The 22,047-nt window shown below is 43.6% G+C and overlaps 1 protein-coding gene across 1 annotated transcript in view; it reads left to right on the forward strand.

Moving 5' to 3' along the window:
• Positions 1-827: 827 nt before the first annotated feature.
• The window catches only part of ANKFY1 (ankyrin repeat and FYVE domain containing 1), a 32,447-nt gene continuing 11,227 nt past the window's right edge, over positions 828-22,047 (forward strand). The window contains exons 1-15 of the mRNA XM_036394923.2: positions 828-884; positions 5,924-6,116; positions 7,593-7,711; positions 10,040-10,175; positions 11,621-11,744; positions 12,924-13,073; positions 13,559-13,724; positions 15,727-15,931; positions 16,670-16,738; positions 17,474-17,673; positions 18,086-18,183; positions 18,567-18,792; positions 19,737-19,835; positions 20,205-20,358; positions 21,281-21,449. Of these exons, the coding sequence (XP_036250816.1) occupies positions 875-884; positions 5,924-6,116; positions 7,593-7,711; positions 10,040-10,175; positions 11,621-11,744; positions 12,924-13,073; positions 13,559-13,724; positions 15,727-15,931; positions 16,670-16,738; positions 17,474-17,673; positions 18,086-18,183; positions 18,567-18,792; positions 19,737-19,835; positions 20,205-20,358; positions 21,281-21,449 (2,118 nt within the window). The 5' untranslated portion in view covers positions 828-874. The remainder of the gene's footprint in view (positions 885-5,923; positions 6,117-7,592; positions 7,712-10,039; positions 10,176-11,620; positions 11,745-12,923; positions 13,074-13,558; positions 13,725-15,726; positions 15,932-16,669; positions 16,739-17,473; positions 17,674-18,085; positions 18,184-18,566; positions 18,793-19,736; positions 19,836-20,204; positions 20,359-21,280; positions 21,450-22,047) is intronic.

The raw sequence follows: 22,047 nt of genomic DNA on the forward strand, positions 1-22,047 counted from the left end.
GTATTTGGCATTTCAGTTGCATCTAAGCAGGAGCGGTGATGATCAACAACAACAACAGCCGAGGGGGCAGCTGTGTTGTACACGTGGCTGGGAAAATGATCCCGTTCCCGGTACTCGGTCACTGCCTGCCGAACGCAACCATTCACCCACCGGGCACCAATCCAGTGTCCGGGGGCACAGATTCAGTGTCCAGGATTGTTGGCTCCGAAACAAAGGCAGGACCTGCAGTGGGGAGGAGCCCCCGTGCCCGAGCCCCCTCGCCGTGGCTCCTGCAGCCCTGGCCGGGCCGGAGGCGCTTTCGGGGCTCGGGACGGCGCTCCTGGGGCAGGTGAGCGGAGGCGATTTCCCCGCTGCTGGGCGGTATTTTCCAGTTCCCCAGCCGTGCCAGTCGCCGCCTCGCTGTTCCCCGCCAGCCCAGCGCTCCGGCCGGGATCACCGGGCGCCTCCTGCAAGCGGGAAGCGCATCCCGGGGCGGCTCCACCCGGCCGCGCTCTGCTCCCGCCGCGGTCCCGGGGCTGCGCCGTGCCGGTGCCGCCGGAGGGGCGGGGAGGGGAGCGGGAGAAGGCGGGAGAAGGAGGGAGAAGGCGGGTGAAGGAGGGATAATGCGGGAGAAGGCGGGAGAAGGAAGTATAACGCGGGCGAAGGCGGGATAACTCCGAGAAGGCGGGACAGCTCGGGAGAAGGCGGGATAACGCCGAAGAAGGCGGGATAACTCCGAGAAGGCGGGATAACGAGGCGGGATAACGCGAAGCGAGCGGGACCGTCCCAGCAGCGCGGCCGGTGGCGGCGCTATTGCGCTGCTCTCGCGAGACCCCCGCGCTGTGGCGCTGGGGCGGGCGGCGGCTCTCGCGAGAGCTGCGGCGCCGGAGCCAACATGGCGGAAGGTGAGGGGGGGAGCCCGGGTGAGGGGCCGGGCGGGGCCGGGGGCCGCGGCAGGCGGGGGCCTCCGCCGCTCCCGGGGCACCGCACTGTGAGGCTCCCGCCGCTCTCCCGTGCGGGACGGGCTCGGCCCTGCCCGCGGCGGGCGGGGCGGGCCGCCCCCGAGGTGAGCGGGAGATGGCGGGGGCCGCGGGCGGACACCCCCGGGCGGGGCCGGCTGGTGCGGGCGGCTTTGCCTCTCAGGAGGGCGCTTGGGGTGGCCGTGGGCGGCGGGAACCGGCCAGGAGGTCCCGCCGAGCCCTCCCCGCAGGCTGTGGGTCGGGGGGGCCGCAGGGGCTCCTGCCCGTGTCGTGGGGCTCATCCCGGGGCTCATCCCGGCTTTCCCTGGAGCAGGGCGCGCTGCCGGTGCTGCAGCCTCCGGGCACTTGTGCCGGAGCCCTTTTGTCAGGCTCAGGTGAGGTTTGCAGAGCTCCTGGAGTGCTGCTGTTTTGCTTGAACTGTCAATCTCACCATTTCAATTGATTTAACATAAAGGGATTTGGGGGAAAAAAAAAACGCTTGGATTTTTACAGTTCTACACGTTTCTGCAAGATAAGCTTCCTCTTTTTCTTGGGGGAAACGGAGTGTGCAAACGGAGCTAAAATGCTCCAAGTTACCAAGGAAATGAAGTTAGAGTGATGAAAGCAGAGCCTTCAACTCTCGAAGTGCTGCAGCTCTTGGACAGTGGTGAAATTTTAGGAGCACTTGTAGAATATCGACTAAGATGGAGCAGATGCTGCTGGACTGGCATGCATCAGCTGAGAGGATGCTGTGGTCAAGCTGGTTTGATAAGTCCTTAGAGGAATGCCTAACTTCTTGGGTGCTGAAATACCATTGCTTCATATTTAGCTGACCAGCCTCTTGTGCTTGCTTTTAAGCCTTGGTGACCCAGTTCTGGAAGGCTTTAGTTGGCTTCAGGTAGTGAAACTTTCTCCAAAGAGACCCTCAAGGATGTAAGGCTCTGGCTTAGGTTCCTCCTTTGCCGAACTAACCTGCAGCTGATACAAGCAAGCTCTGTTTCAGACAATATGTAGTTCTCAGAGATTCTTCCCTGCCTTAAGTAATTCTCTGATCTTTTGGCTGAATAAAGCACATGACCAATGAATGATCCTGTGTGAACTGGAATAACAAGCTGGAGTTGTCACCCTTCTCAGTTCCTTAGGTTGTGTTGGAACAGGGGCTCGTTTTGTCCCTGTAAACGAGGTACCTAGCCTGCAGCCACACTTTTCTCGTTAAGAGCTACACTTGAATCAGCTGAAAAGTGAAAGCTCATTAAGGAAGGGAGCTTGTCAAGTTGTGGTTATTAGCTCAGAAGCCAAGTGCTTCTCATAAGGAAGTGTTGCCTCTGCCTAGAATAATCCTGCATCGATTTATTGCAATTGCTACCTGCAGATTGACTGAACATCTTACTGTGTAATTTCTGGGTTCTGTACTGCTAATACAGGAGGTTTGCATGCAGGCATGGGTAAGAATTGTTGGATTAATCCTTGAGTGTAAAGAAGCAGTAGCTGTAGAGCTTTGGGGTGGTAAAGATCAAAAATAAGCAAAAGTGAGGAGGAACCAGAAAGCAGTGTCCTGTACATCCTTGGGAGATAGGGTCTCAGTGTGGAGCAGTGGAGGGGGTAAGGAAATAATTTGGTTTTCTGAAATATTTCACTCAGTTCCACTTTGTAAGGAAACAAAGTTTATCTGTGTGGCTTCTGGGACTGCTTTTGATGGGTGAAATGGGCTGTGTGATGGGTTCCACTAGAGCCTCCCTCTAATTTTTGATATGTGCTGTCTGTCTCCTTATTGCCTTTTGCCTCCCCATTTGCATTCACCTATTTGCTCCCGAGTACTTCTGTGCATTGTCCTGGAAGAAAATGACAGCAGCCTTTCCTGAAATCCTCTTCAAAGCCTTTGATATGAAATATAAACTTCTGCCAGTTCACGAGATGCTGATCAGTCTGCCAGAAAGCTGTTAACAAAAGCTACTCTTACTTACCTGGACTGTGGCTCAGAAGAGGCATTTTGTGTTTTCTGCTCTGTTGAGCCCAGGCATCCTCCTCACTGAGGCTTTGGGGTTGGTGTTTAGCCAGAGGTTAATGGTACCTGACTCAGCCTGTCCTTTCAGTGTCTTGAGGCAAGGACCATCATTGAGAGTGTGTGTGTGTGTCTGCAGTAATTGTGTCTTTTATTTGTTCACTCCTTAAGTGAGCAGTTTATAGGGAAAACTGAGCCTTTGCTCTTGTGCTGTAAATGTTGATTAACTGGACCTTGAGAACTCTCTTGATTGTGCATTTGAAATGTGCTGTAAGATCAAACACTGTCCTCAAGTCTAGCTACTGCACAACATGTGTGCAGGTTGTCATGTAGAATAAGAGAAACTTTTTATTTTACAGGTCTTGCAGTTGGTACAGTAAGGAAATACCTGTTAGCCCTTCTCACTGAGTTTGCAGGAAGCATATGGTGTCAGTGTGAAAGCAAGAGTTCCCAAAGCTTTGGTTCTTGGAGGTACTTTCACTGCTGCTGGGGATTGTCTGGGATTGCCCTGAGAGCAGCAGTGATGAGCTGGATTGTTGGTCATGCACAAAGCTCCAGCTGCTGCTGTTTGGGGGTTTAAGGTAATTCTGCATTGTATCCTAGTGATCTCAGGCTAATTTGGAGCTAGTGAGCTGACTTTGGTAAAATGACAGTCTTTATGAAGGTATGAATTCTTTATTCCCACCTTTGCACTCACATGGTTTGGTGGAAGATGCAGGATTTCTGTAGGGTGGTGCATGCAATGAGCTTCATTAGGCAGCTTCGTATTCCTAGCATTTGAATTTGTATGCCATCTAAAAATCTTTCTGGATAAACAGTGGTGCTGTTCATACACTAATTTTTGGTGCAGTTCTCAGTGTCTTTTGCTCTGGGCTCCTGTCAGACTCCTGCTCTAACAGTAGGACTTGCTTTGTGCCCCAACACTATCCTTATGGAGAAATGAGGAAGGAGTAGTTGCTCAAGGGACATGTCCTTCTAGTTCTGGGAACACCAAAACTGCATTCATCTTCACATAGAAACACTGACCACAGCAGGATTTCAAACCCTCCTGGAGGCTTGGTGTGGTGCTGATGGCACAATTCTGAAATCAGAGCATATTTCAGTAGAAAGAGAAAGGTATCCCAAAGGAGGTGGTATCTCTGAAATTTTGAAGGATGAAGTTAATAAAAAGGCTGTTGAAGGAAGTACCTGCCAAACCTGCTTATGTAGCATTAACTGAAAAATTAAATGGGATATGTTGCATTTTGTTTACCCATTACAAAAGTTGTTAAGCTAAGAGAATTCTGAGGCAGCATTTGCTGCAGGGTCTGTAGAGGACAGGCTAAACAAGGTGCTCTGTCTGCAGCAGAGGCACAGACTGGTGCTCTGCCCTGGGGACCTGTGTCACAGCAGGGCCAAGGTCAGCTGCACTGTGGAACTTTTCTGCAGGAGCAAGAAGAAAACACCGATCAACAGAGCTCAGTTTCTCCTTGTTTGTACTAGTGATGTTTAGTAAATATTTTAGAAAAGTCTTTGAAATATGAATTCCTGGCTAGTAGGGAGTAATCTTGTAGGAACTTTCCCACCTAAAATCACTGGTTAGCATCCAAATTTATCCTCCCTGCCCCCTCTTAATTTAGGATTGGTCTGGGATTTGGCCTTACTTGAAAAATCAACTTAATGATAGGGGGAAGATAATGAAGCCCTGTGATTGATAGCAAACATACAGTTTTTGCAACTAATCCATAAATAAGCACTTATAAGTTGGATTTGTTTTAAATACCTGTACAGCTGTTTCCTTCCAGCAGTGAGGTGTAGAGGTTTTTAATGGGGGTGGCCTGGGTTGATTTACCCCAGCATGTTGTGGAGTGGCCAGTTAAGTGTGGTGGAAAAGTGGGATGGAAATACCTGTTCAAGGATCAGATTCCCAGTGCTCTTGCTTTGCTGATCCTGAGCTGGAATAGCCATCATGGACTTGGCTCCATTTGTGATGCCTTAGCAGTGGAGTGCCTCCAGTGGAGGAGTGTGTGTGCCAGCAGGAAATAGTTTTGTATACTTTTGACTGGCCTTTAGCACATGGATTCTGGGGACAATCTGTTTTCCACTCTGGCCATTTTTGGGGAGTTTCTTAGCTGACAGGTTGAGGAGTTCTAAACAGCTCAGTTAAATACTCTGATGTAGATATAGTGTTTTAGCAGCTGTTCTGATGCTTATTTGTGGTTTAAGTATCAGCTGAAAAGTCAAACAGCATCTTAACTAGGCTGAAAAAATGAGTAAGAACCAAAGACTTAGTTCTCATAATTCCCACAGAAATGGACTCCGTGGCTTTAGGAACTTTATGGCATTTCTAACAAAACAGAATTCAGAACTTTCTTTGTAAGTGGCTTTTATCACTGTTAGGATTTTTCAATGTGTTTATGAAAATGATACAAAATAGAAGGTTTAATAGTGGGGGTGAGATGCTTTGGAAGAGGAGGGACCTCCTTGGAGTCTTGTAATGAAACAATGTGTGCAATCTGAGGGTGAAATTACCTGTGGTGTTTGTGAGGGTCCCCAGGATGAGGTGAGAGATGGGAATTTGACTCCATGTTCTCAGAAGGCTGATTTATTATTTTATAATATTATATTATATTACAAGGAATGCTATACTAAAACTATACTGAAGAAAGAGAAAGGATACATCAGAAAGCTTAACAAGAATGAATAATAAAAACTCATGACTGACTCAGAGAGTCCAAGACAGCTGATGGTGATTGGTCATTAATGAAAACAATTCACATGGAACCAATCAAACATTCACCTGTTGGTAAATAATGTCCAGACCACATTCCAAAGCAATCAGATAATTATTGTTTTCATTCTTCTCTGAGACTTCTCAGCTTCCCAGGAGAAAATCCTGGGCAAAGAGGATTTTTCAGAAAGTATCATGGTGACAATTACCCTCAGATGCCAGACAGAGGTGTGCATCTCTCTTAGCCTTGCAGTAACACTGTGTGCCTTGCAGAGGAGGTGGCCAAGCTGGAAAAGCACCTGCTGCTCCTCCGCCAGGAGTATGTGAAGCTGCAGAAGAAACTTGTTGATACAGAAAGGAGGTGCAGCCTTCTGGCTGTGGAGGCCAACCAGGACAATGCCAGCGACACCTTCATCAGTCGGCTTCTGGCCATTGTGGCTGAGCTCTACCAGCAGGAGCAGTACAGGTAAGGAGCCCCCTCTGGGCAAGGGGAATTGATTACAGGAACCTTTGGTTTTATTGACTGCACAGGGTCCTGCTCTTAGACAAGGAAAATTCTTTGCTGCTGGGTGTGAACAGAGTCCTAAGTTGCAGTTGTAGATGGAAGAGCATGCCAAGGTTGTGGCATGCTGAATTCTTGAAGTGAGAGCTCTAAGCAGAAGTTCAGAGAAAACTAACCACAATCACTGTCAGCAGCAAAGCTTGCTTTGAAGAGAGGAGTTTTGAACTGAACCTACTTAATTGATGGATTAATTACACAATGTGTCTGGAAAAACTGTTCCTTTCTTGAAAGGCTTTGTCCTAAAACATTTTCAGTGCTGTATTCCTGTTGTGTGTGAAGAAGCCTGAATTATTTGGCTTGCCTGGTTTTGTTAGTGATGTATGTGACTTAGTGATACAATGTATTTTTGAATCTCAACACAAAATTATAGTTAATAGTTTCTTTTCCATAGGCACACTAAGGATCCCTTCCATGTTCTAGATCCCTGAGCTGATTAAGATCTGAGACTACTACAATATTTATCAGTTTATTTGCTGTTACTGAAAGCAATGCCAATATAGTAAAGGAGTTTGGTCATGTAAGGGAAAATCCATTTTAGTTAAGATTTCCTTGCACCAGCATCTCTTCCTGAGCCTGAGAAAAGGCTCTGTGCTTGCAAGAGCTTACTGTAGCCTGCTGGGTAAAAGATCTGTTAGGTAGTATATGTCAGAATAGTTGGAGCACTTTATTTCTGTTCATCTTCTTAGCTTTAAAGGCATTGAATAGTTGTCTCAAAGGGCCTACATATCACAGAATGAGAAAAGTAGCAGGTCCCAGTGTAGGTTTCATTAGGGAACATCTCTGTGTGCTGCAGTTTATAGCAGTGCTTTGATTTGGGAAATGGTCTGGAAAGCACACCTGCACAGTCAGAACATGTGCAAGCCATGGGATTTCCAAATGAGCAGGGCAAGTGGATAACCTGGTGTAAAGGGTCAGGATGAAATGGGTGTTCTTGCCAGCTGGTCTCCTGGGAACTGGGGATTCTGCCTTGCACTCAGCCTCCTGTCAAACAGCATTGTTCTCTTGCTGGTCTTGCCTGAAAGCATTGCTGCTCAGCTGACAGTATTGGTATGGACACTGTGACATAAATATTTAACTTCAACATTGTTGGCTTTTCCTAACTTCTACAATAATTCTCTTGCTGTTTATTCTGAAATGGTTTAAAAAGCCAAACCAACCAAGCACTTGAAATATGAATGACTCATTGCATTTCTCCCTAGAAAAATATGAATTGTCATTTGACAACATGTTCTGCTTAACCAGTTGTGTTTTAATGTCTCAAACAACTCGAACCTGAATATGGATACCCAGATACAGATACCATGGAGATGCTGAATCTATTCATACCTAGGTGCAGGAGAAGTCTGCATAATACATGGTTGTGGTTTTTTCTCCTCTCAGTGATCTGAAGATAAAGGTTGGGGACAAGCACATCCGCGCTCACAAATTTGTCCTGGCGGCGCGCAGCGATTCGTGGAGCCTTGCCAACCTTGCCTCAACAGAGGAGCTGGATCTGTCAGGTCAGTCACTGCTGAGTAATGTGATGCCTCAGTTGTCTTTAGGGTGACTTGTGAAAGGGCCTGTTGGGAGAAGGTTACTGAAGTGCCTTCCAGTCTGCTGCTGAGCACTAAAAGTGGTGCTCGATCTGCTGATTACCGAGCTCTCTTTCTGGAGTGGTAGTGAGCTTGTGAAGTGGGTGCTAGTGGTAGTTCAATCAATAACCTGCCTTCTTTCTCTTTAACAAACAGGGGTTGAGATTGGTGGCCTGTTTGTCTTTTCTAGAGTCAACTAAACATAATGAAAAACAAATCTATATGGAGGAGCTTGACTTCTTTTTTGAGGAAGGACAGGGCTTTTTGAGGTAGTGTGCATAATTTCTCTGAAGCGTGTCATGGAAATACCTTGCTGCTTGTTAACACGGTGTGTGTGGGAAGTGAATGCAAGTACTGATGTGTTCTTGAATTGTTTGCTTTGGCACTTTGATACCTTTGTAAAACAGGTGAGGAAGAGAACTTTTCTAACAGACCATCTTCTACACGAGTGTTTTGTTCTGTTGTAGCTGTTTCTTGCATGTACTTACACTGGGCAGTGCTTCTGCAGGTTGAACCTCTCAAAAGGCTTTTCTGTACTTAACAGTGTAGGAGAGCCCTATACAATTAATTAGTGAGCAATAAAACCAGGTCTGAAGTTAAGCAGGCTTGCTGACTGGCATGTTGAATGTTAAGCATTGGCTTCACGTTCTGCACTTAATCTCATAGTGAATTCTAAGTGCAGACAAACTGGAAAGCAGCAAGTCACAGCAAGCTGGTTTTATGGGACAGCACAGGCTTCCTTGCAACACCATTGGTGGATCCTTCTGCAGCCACAAGAAAACAGATGCCAAGGAGTTTTGAAACTGAGTGCTGTGCTAACAAAAATAATTACTAAAAAGCTCTTATGTTAATTGTAGTGTCATTACAAGTGGCAGTCCAAAGCATTTCTAGGTCCACATCTAAGCTAGTCTGAGAATCTGAAATGTAACTGCTGTCTTACATGTTTAACAATGCAAACACTGCTTAAATATGTGTTAGTAAATGATACTTTCCACTGTAAAATTGCATTATTGATTAAAAAAATTGATAAATGGCACAAGGATTAGCTTATGAAGTAACTGGAGGAAGATACAAGCTGTTCCCTGCAAATTGTTTTCTTAAGGGGTTCTCTTAAGAATTTGCAGGCTAAGATTGCCTGAATCTTATCTTCAGAATGCAGGCAGCATTTGAGATTGAGCACTTTTAGAGTTCATGTAATCTGTAGAATTTTCTAATCTTTAAAAGAGTAGAAAGACATGAACACATGTTCTCTTATTGAGAGGGAGAAAATGCAATCTTACCTCTGCCAAGGCAGAGCTGATAGTACATCTCAAGTAGGCTCTCTGATTGCTTTGAGTTTGGCAAAAAATACTTGTCTTACTAAACCCTGTGATTCCTGAGAGGCAGTCTGCATGCCAAGTACTTCTACTACTCTGAGATAATCTGGGCCAACCCTCCATCTGAAGGAGATGTTTTAGGATGGGTATTTCGGGTTCTTTAAGGTTTTTCATTCAAAATATTTTTTTAAAGAGCAAAGCAGCTCAAAGAACTAAGGTTAATTTTTAAAATGGATGGTATTTCTGTTGTGATTGGTCTGATCTTCTGAAGTTATTCTTATCTACATCCTTGTAAGATGGATTGTCATTTTAATTGTGAGTGAGTGACAAAGGTCCTTGGCCACTGGGCTTGTGTAGTGTCCCATGGTGTGATTTTTCTGGTTTTCTCACTGTATAAAAGCATCAGTTTGTGATCAGTCTTGTAAAGACCTGAAATCTAACCAGCTTCTTAAACTGGATTTTTTGTACTTCTCTAGAAATGGCTACCAGCAGTTTGAAATGCTTTGTAGTTACTACCCAAGTGTAACAAGGTGTAAGTACCTTGCTTGGAATGCAGCAGTTCATAACATATGGCTGTTAAATTAAAAAGGGCTTTGTTCCTGCCAGGTGTGGATGTGCATTGGGCCATATGTGAGGGACCAAGGACTTTATAAGGGCCCTTAAATGTGCAGCACTGGTGTAGCAGGTAGATGTTACAGTGCTCCCTGCATTCTGCACAGTGGCACAGTGTAAGGAGGTTTTCCTGCTTGGTGCCAGCACTGTTACTCAACTTCTGACCAATTTCACTCATTTTGACATTTTGAACAAAGTACAGTTTCAAAACAAGACTGTCTTTTTCTTTTTATGGTAGCTGTGACTTTTAGAAGTCAAAGGAATAGCAAGTTCTAGGATATGTGATTGTTTTTAAGTATTTTATTAATCCTGTTGCTCCCTGTTCCAGATGCTGACCCAGAGGTAACCATGGCAATGCTGAGGTGGATCTACACAGATGAACTTGAGCTAAGAGAAGATGATATCTTCTTGACAGAGCTCATGAAATTAGCTAATAAATTTCAGCTCCAGCTGCTTAGGGAAAGGTGAGTCTTAGTAAATATACTTCAACTCTTAAACCTTGTTTGAACAGAAATAAGATGATAGCTGCTGGCAATAGGATAAAATTATGCTTTTTCAAAGTCTTGAGCTTTTAATAATACAGCATGTCATTCAGTTATCAGGGGAAATGAAGCATTGCACTAGAGTTAAACGGTAGCACACTTCTCATAGGTTTTATGTTTACTTTTCAGTTCTTCTCCCAGCCAAACTAATAACTCTAATCTGGTGTTGAGAGATCAGTAGGATAGCATCAGGTTCAGGAAAGTTGCAAGAAAGGAATTGTTAGAGAGTGCTAGGATGAATCAATGGCAATTAGTTTGCAGTATTAAAGTGGCACAGGTGAAATTTTTGTAACTTCTGTGCATTTTGTGCAACCTTTCTTCAGAAATAAGGTTAGTGTAACAGTATGGTGCTTCCCCAGTCTGAGACTGATTACACTGAGGCACTAGGGGCTGTGTTGTTATCTTCAACTCTTTGGGGTGTTCTAAACCGTTTAGAGTCAGTGAGAAGCCTGAATGTACAAATTGAAACCTCCTCAAGTTGTGTGCAACTTCAAAGCCTTCAATTTAGTCAAAGTACCCTTTGATAGAATAATCCTTTGCCCAAGGGATGTCTGTAGCAGTACATGACATTCATAAGCTGTGATTTGTGTGCCTTCAATGTGAAGCAACTAAATTGCTGTCAAGTGTTCTGACCAGAGGAGTTGAAATCTGTAAGGCCAATGCTAAAACTGCTTCAAGCCTTGTACCAGCCTGAAAGCTGCCCTTTTGTTGTGCTGTGAACTTAGCACTTGTCTGGTCAGTAGTCCAGTGACAGGCCGTGTGTAGGATGCCATTCATAATTATGAGATGTTTTTGTAGGTATAGAATCACTGAATAATGGAATTGTTTAGGCTGGAGAAGACCACTAAGATAAGGTGGCCAAGAGGCCAGCACTGCCAAATCCATCATTAACTACATCCCCAGGTGCCACATCTACACATCTGTGAAATCCTGCAGGGATGGTGACTCCACCCTGCCCCAGGCAGCCTGTGCCAGTGCCTGGGTACCCTTGCAGTGAAGACATTTCTCCTAATCTCCAACCTCAACAGCCCCTGCTTGTGATCACTGTAGTACATCTTCCCTACTTCATGGCAGTGAATGAACTGCAGTTTGTGCCCTTGGGAGAGCTGGGATGGATCTCTACTTGCACATCCTGCAGTGTGGTGTTATCATGGGACCTTGGCTAGGTGGATTCTGATAGAAGTCTGCTCTTGGGGGAGGTGTCTTCTAGGGCTGCTGATGAAAGTATATTTATGCAGTTCAGCCTTCTAGTAAAGCTAGTCCACGCCATATTCTGCCAGCATCAATGAAAAACAGTGTTAGGACTCTGTTACAGTAATTAAGTAAAGCTTTTTGATTACTGATCACTGGCTTTCCTGTTTTGACAGATGTGAAAAAGGAGTGATGTCACTGGTTAATGTCAGGAACTGCATCCGTTTCTATCAGACTGCTGAGGAGCTCAGTGCCAGCACCCTCCTCAACTACTGTGCTGAGATCATTGCTAGCCACTGGGTGAGTCCTGGCACGAGGAAGCAAGATGAGAAATGTTTGCATATTCCAGAAACTCAGTGGGAGGATTTTGCTTACCTACCACACTGTCTGACCTCTGGTAGTTGGTCAATTGTCCTGGGAACATCTTAGTGAGGAGGAGTCACTTCTACCCAAAGACTTGTTCTGTTGGTTGGAAATACTTCACTGTACAAAGTGTCTCAGTTTCCTAAACATGAAGAAGATACAAGGGCCTGTCTCCTAATAAACAAGAGGGTTGTTTATCAAATCTGGGCTTCAAAGTGTTTATAAGTTCATCCATAGTTGGTCTCTGTCTATGGAGATCACAAATCCCAGGCCTGCTTTTACTTCTAAAAATAGTTAATGGAAGCCAGGGCAATTTATCTTGTGTAATGGAGAGAGAGGCAGCCAGTCTTGCAACCAGCTTGGAAGTTTCACTTGCTCTGATCTCTTATTTTGAGGAAAGTTTGATTAACTGAGTAATGAATTAGCCTTTAAAATAAGACTTGTCAGCAGTAGACTTGAGGGGGGCTTTAGGTTTTTCTAAATCTAAAATGCATACTCTAGATGTGGAGGTTTCTTTCCTTGGCTAATTTGAAGACAGAGGGAAGTGTTTTAATATGTTAATACATAAAAAAAGATTTTTATATGTGAACCTGTGGGTCAGCAGTTTTAACTCTTGACTTTCTACTTGACTCCTAAATTTTGATGCTTACCTCTACCTGGAAATGCAGTTGCTTCTGTTTAGTCAAAGAGCACTAACTTAGACCTAAGATATTTTCATTCCTAAGCTTCTGTTTACTTTTATTCATAATTTTATGAATCAGTCTTCAATAGTTGTAGGACTTTTTGTAAGTGTTAAGAATAAGTTAGTAGAGGATTATTTTAAAAACTGGATGTTAATCCACCATAGTAGCATTAAAATGCTACTTTTCCATGTCTGTAGACAAAGGAATAAAAATTTCACTAACTGATCTTGATACTAAAGTGCAAGATTTGAAACTTCCTGATTGTTTCTTCCTAATCTTAAAAGACTATATGGGATTGTTCTTGCCAAAATGTTATCCAAATTGAACTTTTAACCGAACTTGTTTTGTGAACTTGAGAATTACATTGTGCAATGCCTTGTCCATAAATAAAACAGGAGTGTTGCTTACCCTTCTCTTTTTGAACTGCTCCTAGGATGACTTGCGTAAAGAAGACTTCAGCAGCATGAGTGCTCAGCTGTTGTATAAAATGTTCAAGTCCAAGACAGAATATCCCTTGCATAAGGCCATTAAAGTTGAGAGAGAAGATGTAGTCTTTTTGTATCTTATTGAAATGGATTCTCAGGTACAGTGAGACTGACTTGATCTATCTAGAATTTGATGTTTCAAATAACCAGTTCCTAAGTTCCAGTCTGAACCTTGTTAGTGATTTTTGTCACCAATTCTTATTTGCATGTTTAGCATTGCCACAGCTACTTCTGTGTCTGTAATGGAGATCTGCCTAGCAGTAGCTACACAAGGACATAATTTAGAAGTGATTCATAATGCTTAAAACATCTTGCATGCAACAGAATATATCTAATAAAATCCATTACCTGATATTGCTATGCCCATTTAAAGCTGAGTGGTTATAATAGACAACTCTGCTGCATCATGGCAGTTCAGTAAGAATCATTTCCTTGAACAACTTTTCTGTTGAAAGCTGAAGTAAAAGCTTGTTCTGCTTGGATGAAAACTCCAAACAAATAGCAAATAAATTGTCCCCCAACAAAGGGCAGGGAATAATTATTCAAATACTTTTAATGGCAGTTGGCTGTGTTTTTGTTGTAGCTTCCTGGGAAGCTCAATGAATTGGATCACAATGGAGATCTTGCTCTGGATCTAGCCCTGGCCCAAAGATTGGAGAGTATTGCAACTACACTGGTCAACTACAAGGCTGATGTAGATAGGGCAGACAAGAGAGGCTGGAGTCTGCTCCATAAAGCCATCCAGAGAGGTAAGTAGATGGGATGTGAAGCTGTGTTAACTTCCAGTTGTTCCCAGTGTGGAATATATATTTCAAAGTCTATTCCTGTGTCATGTTGTAGTTGGCATGGCAGTTAGAAAATTGTAGTGAAGTATGAACTTTGTCCTGTTGTGGTTTTTTTGTTGTTTTTTTGACACAAAAGCAAACAGACTGATATTTGAGATCTGAGAACCAGTCTGCTGGCTGGGAAACTTATGCTGTGTGAAATCCAGGTGCAATCTAGTATAACATTGCCTGCTAAAAGAAGACACACAGGCAGACACTGGGAGTATTCTAATGTGACAGTATTCTTTCTGACAAAGAGTTGAATTGGGCACCACAACATAAGGGTCACAAAGATGAAGTCTTTCCTAGACTTGGGTTGAATGCAGCATATTCCTCTTTGAGGTATGGTTAACAGTGAGGGTCCTCACTACTGCACAGCAGTTTCAGAAGAGGAAAATCTGACTGAAAGAAGGTGAGGAGCAGGTGGAGGTACCTCTGTCCAGCCTAAATATTTTCAAAGCTGCAGTGCAGTTATCAGAGTAGAATCTGAGTACAACTACATGATTATGTTGAGCTGTTCTCCACCTTAGAGTGGAAAATGCATCTGATGAGAACTGGAGCCCAGCAGGTTCTGGTTGCCATGGCCACAGTACTGTGAAGGGTTTGGATCAGCAGCATCTTGGCCTGTGGTCAAAGTGTGGTAAAAATCTGCAGCAAACACCTTGTGCTGCTCCTTATTTCTGCAGTGTCTTTGGCAGCTCTGTTCCAGAAAGTTTATTTCTAGCACCAAACTGTCTAAAGTAAAGAAAGAAGTTGGGAGCTGTATTTTAAGTTCACAAAATTTGAATTAATCTCCTACATGTCTGAACAGGGTGATACTGGCATCTGATCCTGTGAGTGAGACTTCAGCTGCAGGAGTAGGAGACACTGTAGGCATAGGTCAGTGTGTGGTGGCTGCAGCCCTAGAAAACACTGGATTTCCAGCAGGCTGCTCTTCATTCTTACTACTGGCATTTGTCTCTAGTTCTAATGTCTGCTTTCAGTCTGAGCTAGAGCTCTGAGAATAAACACTTGCTTTTCAGTAACCACAGCTTCAGTGAATTAATCACAGTTAACAATCACATGTTCTGGAAATGGAGCTGAAGCAAACTGTCTGCACTTGCCACATGATTCTTACTACTTATGATCACTGAAAAGTGGGGGAATGTTTGATATGGAAATCAGAAAATGGGACTTCTGTTTTTGTTGGCAGAGATAATCCAGCACTATAGATTGAAACACTGTTCTTTGTTCTCTGATCTTGCATTCAGGCCAAGCAAAATGTGAATATGTCTCTGCAAAGTAGCCTTTGAAGCAGGGGCAGCTAGTATTTTCCTGAAGTTACACTTTGCATTGTTGTTTCAAGTTCAAGGTTTCATGTGTTGAAGTGGGTCTAATCAAGAAGGAGTTTTGGGAATGCTGTGCATGGTGGGTGTGCACTGCTGAAGCCCTTTACCCTGTGTATGCACAAGGGCCTGAATTTCCAAGAGCAAAGGCAGTGTTATTACTTGTTTATGTGGTAACACTTGATAGACTGACTTGAACTGGAAACTTTTGGCTAGTGCCTTGGAATAGTACCTGTTGTTCAAAAAAGACTTTTGTGTTTAGTAGCACAGTTTGTCCAATGTTTTATTAAAGCAACAGTGGATTTATCTTGATAGAGGAATGAGCAAAGTCAGTATCTCTATAACAGTAAGCTGGTGTGAGAGCTTGAGTCACAGGTAACCTTGGGCAAAACACTTTTTCCAAGGGCTTGTTGTGAAATATTTTAATCCTGACTTTGCTGTGAAGCATTGTTGAGGTTGCCTGTTGCTGGGGCATTCTAGGAGCAGATATTGTGTTGGAATGAATGTATGGTATGGAGTGAAGTCATGTGCACCTGGTTCCTGGAGTATAAAATATATAGGCTGCATATATCCATTAATAACCTTGTTTTGTTTGACAAAAGGAGATAAATTTGCTGCAAACTTTCTCATTAAAAATGGTGCCCGTGTGAATGCTGCTACACTGGGAGAGCAGGAGACTCCTCTGCACCTTGTGGCATCCTACAGCCCCAAGAAGCACTCACCAGATGTCATGGCAGAGATGGCACAGATTGCACAGTCCCTCCTGCAGGCAGGAGCCAATCCAAACATGCAGGACAACAAAGGCAGGTAAATACTGGGGGAAGCAAAGGGCTGCCAGTGTAACAGACAATGCTGTGGTGATCAGATGCAGCCTCCTAAGAACCTGTTCAGGTCTTGCAGCAAAGTACAGCTGATACTGGAAGCAGGAGCTCATTTACCCAATTTGAGACTTGTTGGTAGCACTCAAAGTAGAAAACTCTGCAGGCTGAATGGTACCTTGTCATGGCAAATTAAACACAGCCCAGCTACAGAAAGCTGGGGTGAGTTGATAGTGTTAGAACACATGGAATACAGTTAAATTGCCTTTATTGAGTCACTGAATGATAAAAGCTAACTAAGATGACAAATAGTATACCTGAAGCTGTCAGGAAAACCAAAATGTTCTCAAAAATGCCAGTGTGTTTCTACAGTGTTTGTCTGAAGTGTAGGGACTGTAAGTTTTTTCACAGGTTAGGTTAGGCTGAGCAAGTTTATAAAATAATATAGAAGACTTGGAATGTATCAGCTGCATGATTCTGATAGGTGAAGCTGTTGTGCTTCTTCCTTTAAAGTTACTTCTTACATTAATGAGTTCCTTACTACCAAATTAATTGGAGTCATGTTCACTAAAAGTTTAGATTTCTCTTTCTTTTATGAAATGCTTGTGCCCTTCTCCTTTAAGCAGGGATGAAAGCCTGTAGTTCTCTAGGGCATGTTGGTGGCTGGGGCCAGAGTCTGCAGTGTCCCACTCATTCCTGCTGTGACTGTTCTCTGCTCCAATTCCAGGACCCCCTTGCACGTGTCCATTGTGGTCAGGAATGAGCCTGTGTTCAGCCAGCTCCTGCAGTGCAAGCAGTAAGTCTCACATGAATGTAAAATGCACTGAGGTTACCTTGGACAGTGAAAATGTGAAAACTGGTTTAACAACTCTTCTGTGCCTTTTTGCCTTATAGTAAGAGTAGTAAGAACTTAGGATGCAAAAGTGTAAAGGCTTTGCATAAGTGAGGTGCTAAGACCATATCAGAAGCCATCTAAGTTTTTACCCTGCTGAAGCAGCAAAGTAAAGAAGCAGCAAACTGCATCTCTGTGTTTTATAAAGAGACTGAAATAATTCCAGAGGTGAAGGTTGATTTGTAGTGGAGCTAAAAGGAGTAATAACACTCTTGAAATATCTCAATATATTCATGAGTTCAACTTGGGTTCTGCTTACAGGTGACTTCTTAGGGTGGTGAAGTAGAAGACTTAATTTGACTCAGTAAATTGCAGCTGAATTTGCAGCTCTTGTGCACAGCTACACAAGGGAATTTGCCTCTTTGTTACACCTGGTGGGAGCCCAAATCTACCAGGGATTCTACACTTCCCTAGGAGCAATGAGCCTGAATCTAGTAGTCACTGAAAGGTGCTGTGGTTCTTTCAGAGTATTCACAAATTCTCTGAAGTAACTGGATCTACAGTAGCTTCTTAGCAAGCAAAAGCGGTCAGAGAGGTATGAGATGAGCTAGTACAGCTGTTCAGACACGTGGAACTTCAGCTGTGTTGGGGAACCACTTTTTAAGATATAAATTGGGGGACACTAACTCTTATTTTTAGGCTAGACTTGGAGCTGAAGGATCATGAAGGCAGCACAGCTCTGTGGCTTGCAGTCCAGTATATCACTGTATCATCTGATCAGTCTGTGAACCCTTTTGAGGATGCCCCTGTTGTGAATGGAACCTCGTTTGATGAGAACAGTTTTGCAGCAAGGTTGATCCAGCGAGGCAGCAATACAGATGCTCCAGACACACTAACAGGTAAACCAGAGGTTTGTATTTCATTGTAGGTGGAAGGCTTGTGTTAATTGCTTAATGCTGACTGCACTTGGAGGAGATGCATGAGGTTTCAGCAGCAATTGCTCCATAATAAATGCTAGGTGGAGTTGCTTTACACAGAACTGGTGCACTGACAAGCTGAGATGGGCTTGCAGGAAGTAACAGAAAATCTGGACTCCTTGCCAGGTTCTGATACCTTCTTTACAATTTCAAGGTGTGTAATCACTAAATGGAAGTGCATGTGACAAGTGGAAGGGGCTACTACCAGCCCTAGTACCAAGGGTTTTCCTTGTTAACTTCAAAGTGTAATGTTGTAAGGTGGTGGGGAAGGTGTTAGCACAATTGTTAGTATCAAAGTGTGGTTGGAATAACAGTGTCCATGGTTTTTCTTTAGGAAACTGCTTGCTTCAGAGAGCAGCTGGTGCAGGAAATGAGGCAGCTTCTCTCTTCCTAGCAACTCATGGAGCAAAAGTCAACCACCAAAACAAATGGGTAAAAGCAGAAACTTAGTCTGAAAGTTTCCTTACTTCTCTTCAAAAATAAGATAGCAGAGATCTCTTATAGCTAAGCCATAGCTTAAAGCAAGTTGGAGCACTTGGTGAACCTTTACATGTTTTCAGATATTTACTAGTGACCACTTGCATTCTTGTGGCACTGTTCTTGCAGAATCACCAGCTGTTAACATGCTTTTAGCACTTACTGCAGTGCCTGGTATTAAAATCCTTAGTAAAAGCTAACTCATGTAGTTTGGAACTCCTAACGGGCTTCAGCTACTAGGAGTGAAACTCTTCACACCAGCTCTTGTAGTTTTAATAGTTTAAAAGCTGTTTCTCTTCATGTCTCAAGCTGTTAACCCAGCACCTTGTTTATTAAAGGGAGAAACCCCACTGCACACAGCCTGCAGGCATGGCCTAGCAAACCTGACAGCAGAACTCCTGCAGCAAGGAGCCAATCCCAACATCCAGACAGCAGAAGCAGTGCCTGGGCAGAAGGATGCACCTGCTCCTCCATCAGCAGAGAATGTTCATCTGCAAACTCCCCTTCACATGGCTATTGCTTACAATCACCCAGATGTGGTGTCAGTCATCCTAGAACAAAAAGGTGGGTGTCCAGACTTGAGGCTGCAGTGAATTGCTGTGTCAGGATGGCATCCAAGCTGTTTTCACAAGCTACTAAGAAAGCATATCTTCCTGTAAACAGTGTTTAAGTATAGCAATTAATAAGAATGGCTAACTAGTCTTAAACTCAAATCATCTGCTTGTTAAAACAAGAAAATGATTTTGTCTGTTTGTAAATTCTCCACTGTAGATAATGGACTTGAACAGATAGTCTTGGGTTCTCTTACACCTGAGATAGCTTCAAAGCATTTGCTTCAGGTGAATGCTGGAAGCAATTTTGGATAAAGACATTTTTCTGTGGTGAGACTTCTGCCTCCCTCAACTCCTAGAGGACTTTATACAGAGCAATGCTGGTATTATAGTAGAGTTGAGACTTGAGTGCTCAAATACCACAGATGAGTTCATTAAATGCTATTAGTCAGCTTCTTTCTAGCAGCAGGAAGGGAATTCCTTCAGCAGGAAGGGAATTTGACAGCTGAAGCAGGGCCAATTTTGTCTCCTGCCATAAGTGGGATTTAGAAGGAAGTAGGTAAACTGGGGTAAATATTGCCCATCCCAGTAGGTGATCTGGGGTAAATATTGCCCATCCCAGGCTGCACCATATTGTGGAGCCTCCACTCTTCATTCTCAGAGCTTTGTATATGCCACTCTATTTGGAATTGCAGCTAGAAAGAGACAGGTTAAGCCTCTTAGCTAGAAAATTGATTTTTTTTCTTGGTATATGTATTAAGATCAGTCAGTAGTGGCAGTATTGTCTGAATCCTAGGCAGTGTCACATCAGGGTAGCTGAAGGTACTTTGCTCAGATCTTACAAACTGACTGCTACAGGAGCAGCCTAGTACAAAATGTGACATTGCTGCTGCAGCTTTGAGTGTGTGACTGCAGGCCAAGTACAAGAATACCCTAATTCCTTGTGCTTTCTTGTAGCTAATGCTCTTCATGCTACCAACAACTTGCAAATCATTCCTGACTTCAGTCTGAAGGACTCGAGAGACCAGACTGTGCTGGGATTGGCTCTTTGGACAGGTATGTGCCTTCAGGATGTGAAGCTACAATGTGGACAAGATTTTCTTAAAGATAAAACAGCTGCTGTGTGTTCATGTTCTGGCTTGTGCTGCTGGGGAGGAGTTGTCAAGGAGAGCTTTAGATGGTTCTTCATATTTTAAAATTAGTGTTCACATATGACTTAGTGAAAGATTTCTAGTCCTACAGCTTCTGCCCAGGACTGTACTTGCACTTTAGTGGAATTCTTCCTCTCTGAACTCACTGGTAGTTTTCATATCAGATGAAAGCTATTAATCATATTGGCTGTGCACATGAACTTCATTCTATTAGTCTCAGTGTGTCTGTTTTATAGAACTAAAGATAAAATACTAATGAGCTTGGTCTGTTCAGGCATGCACACAATAGCAGCTCAGCTGCTGGGATCTGGGGCATCCATCAATGACACCATGTCAGATGGACAGACACTCCTGCACATGGCAATCCAGAGACAGGACAGTAAGAGTGCCCTCTTCCTGCTGGAACATCAGGCAGATATAAATGTCAGGTAAGGTCCTAACTGATACAATTCTCACCTGTGAATGTATCTAGGAGCAAGTGCTGACTGCCTTTGTATAATGGCTTGAGATTTGTTCCAGAGCTGATTTACACATAGTTTTATGTTTGGCACTGTTTTGTGGCACTGGTTATGGCTGAGGAATTACATGTGTTTTCTTGGACCTAGGTATAGCTCCACTGGTCAGTACCTCCTCTTGAGGCTGCAGAAGGAGGTGCCACTTAACTCTGGGTGAAACAGCTTCCTCTGTAGCAGACTGAAGTCCTAGGGACAGGCCTAGAGGCACTGAACTTCTATTGTCTCATCTATTTGCCAGCTTGTTAGAACTGCATGTTTGCTACCATCTAAAATAATTAGATACAGATCCAGCAACAGGAGTCTGATAATTTTGCCTCCTCAGTGTCTCCTAGACAACTTACATTAGACTTAACAGAACATTTGTCTGCTTACATGACTGACAGGCTGTCTGTTAAATTTGGCAAGCTGTACTGTAATGAATGTCATGGGTACAAACTGCCTAAAGCTGCTGTTCTGACTTCAACTTTTTAACAGTTGGTATTTGACTGTTGCTTGAAGTGTTGCCACCTTGGAGACAAAGCTGTTTGCTTCCGTGGCAGCAGGCTGGCTCAGAAGGAACTCTGTTCAAATAATGGCTGCACTGAAGGAATTGAATGTCTCTGAGCTAAGACCACTAACTTGTTTTTCCAACTGTAGAAATCAATCACTTGCTAAAAGTGAAGGGGAGAAGAAAGGTAGACTAGAGAGCTGTGGTGAAATAATACATGGTGTGTTTGTGATGGTCCTACCAGAGCAAAAATACGTACAAGAGGAGTTAATTCTTGGCTTTGCCAATAAAGTGCTGTTGCTGAACTTTATAATGCATCTGTAACACTTGGAAGTGTCCCTGCTGCAGGACCCAGGATGGACAGACAGCCCTGCAGCTGGCCATCCAAAACCAGCTCCCACTGGTGGTGGATGCCATTTGTACCAGGGGAGCAGACATGTCTGTGCCTGATGAGAAAGGAAATCCTCCCTTGTGGCTTGCCTTGGAAAACAACCTGGAAGACATTGCATCAACTCTGGTAAGACTCAGTTGGCTTTAGTCTCACTTTTGTTCATCTTGCTAGCAGCAAAAGGATTCATCAGCAAAAGCAACCTCAGTGCATGAAGAGAACAGACTAGTCCAATATTACTAATTTCTGGAGGTCTTTTCTTCACCAGAAATTCCTCTTTACTGCAGGAATCTTATAAATACTGTAGTGTGCATAACCAAATATCTGGCAGCCACTTTAATAAAAAAATATATTCTATATATATCCTGCTGTCTGGATTCTTGATCTGGATGGAGTGAGGATCTGCTTAGATCAGTCTGTAGCATACACAACTTGTGTAATGATCAGCTTTCTGAGTAAAACTGAATACTCATTTTATGCTTTAGTGTATGTGCTACTTTTTATTCCATCTTAACATTGAACCAAGAAGGCCTTTAAATGCTCATATTTGCTTTAAAGACTGTTTACTTTCAGGCATGGGTGATACAGCAGATTTCCTAGGAGACACAAGTAGACTTTCTTCTGTCTTATTCATAAGGAAGTTACTTGGAAGCTTTGTCCAATTGTCTGCTAGAGACAACTGGTTAAAAACTCTGCTAGTGACATGAGAAATAGGTTTTGTAACTGT

Source organism: Molothrus ater, chromosome 21 (genome assembly GCF_012460135.2).
Source record: "Molothrus ater isolate BHLD 08-10-18 breed brown headed cowbird chromosome 21, BPBGC_Mater_1.1, whole genome shotgun sequence".
Classification (NCBI taxonomy): Eukaryota; Metazoa; Chordata; class Aves; order Passeriformes; family Icteridae; genus Molothrus; species Molothrus ater.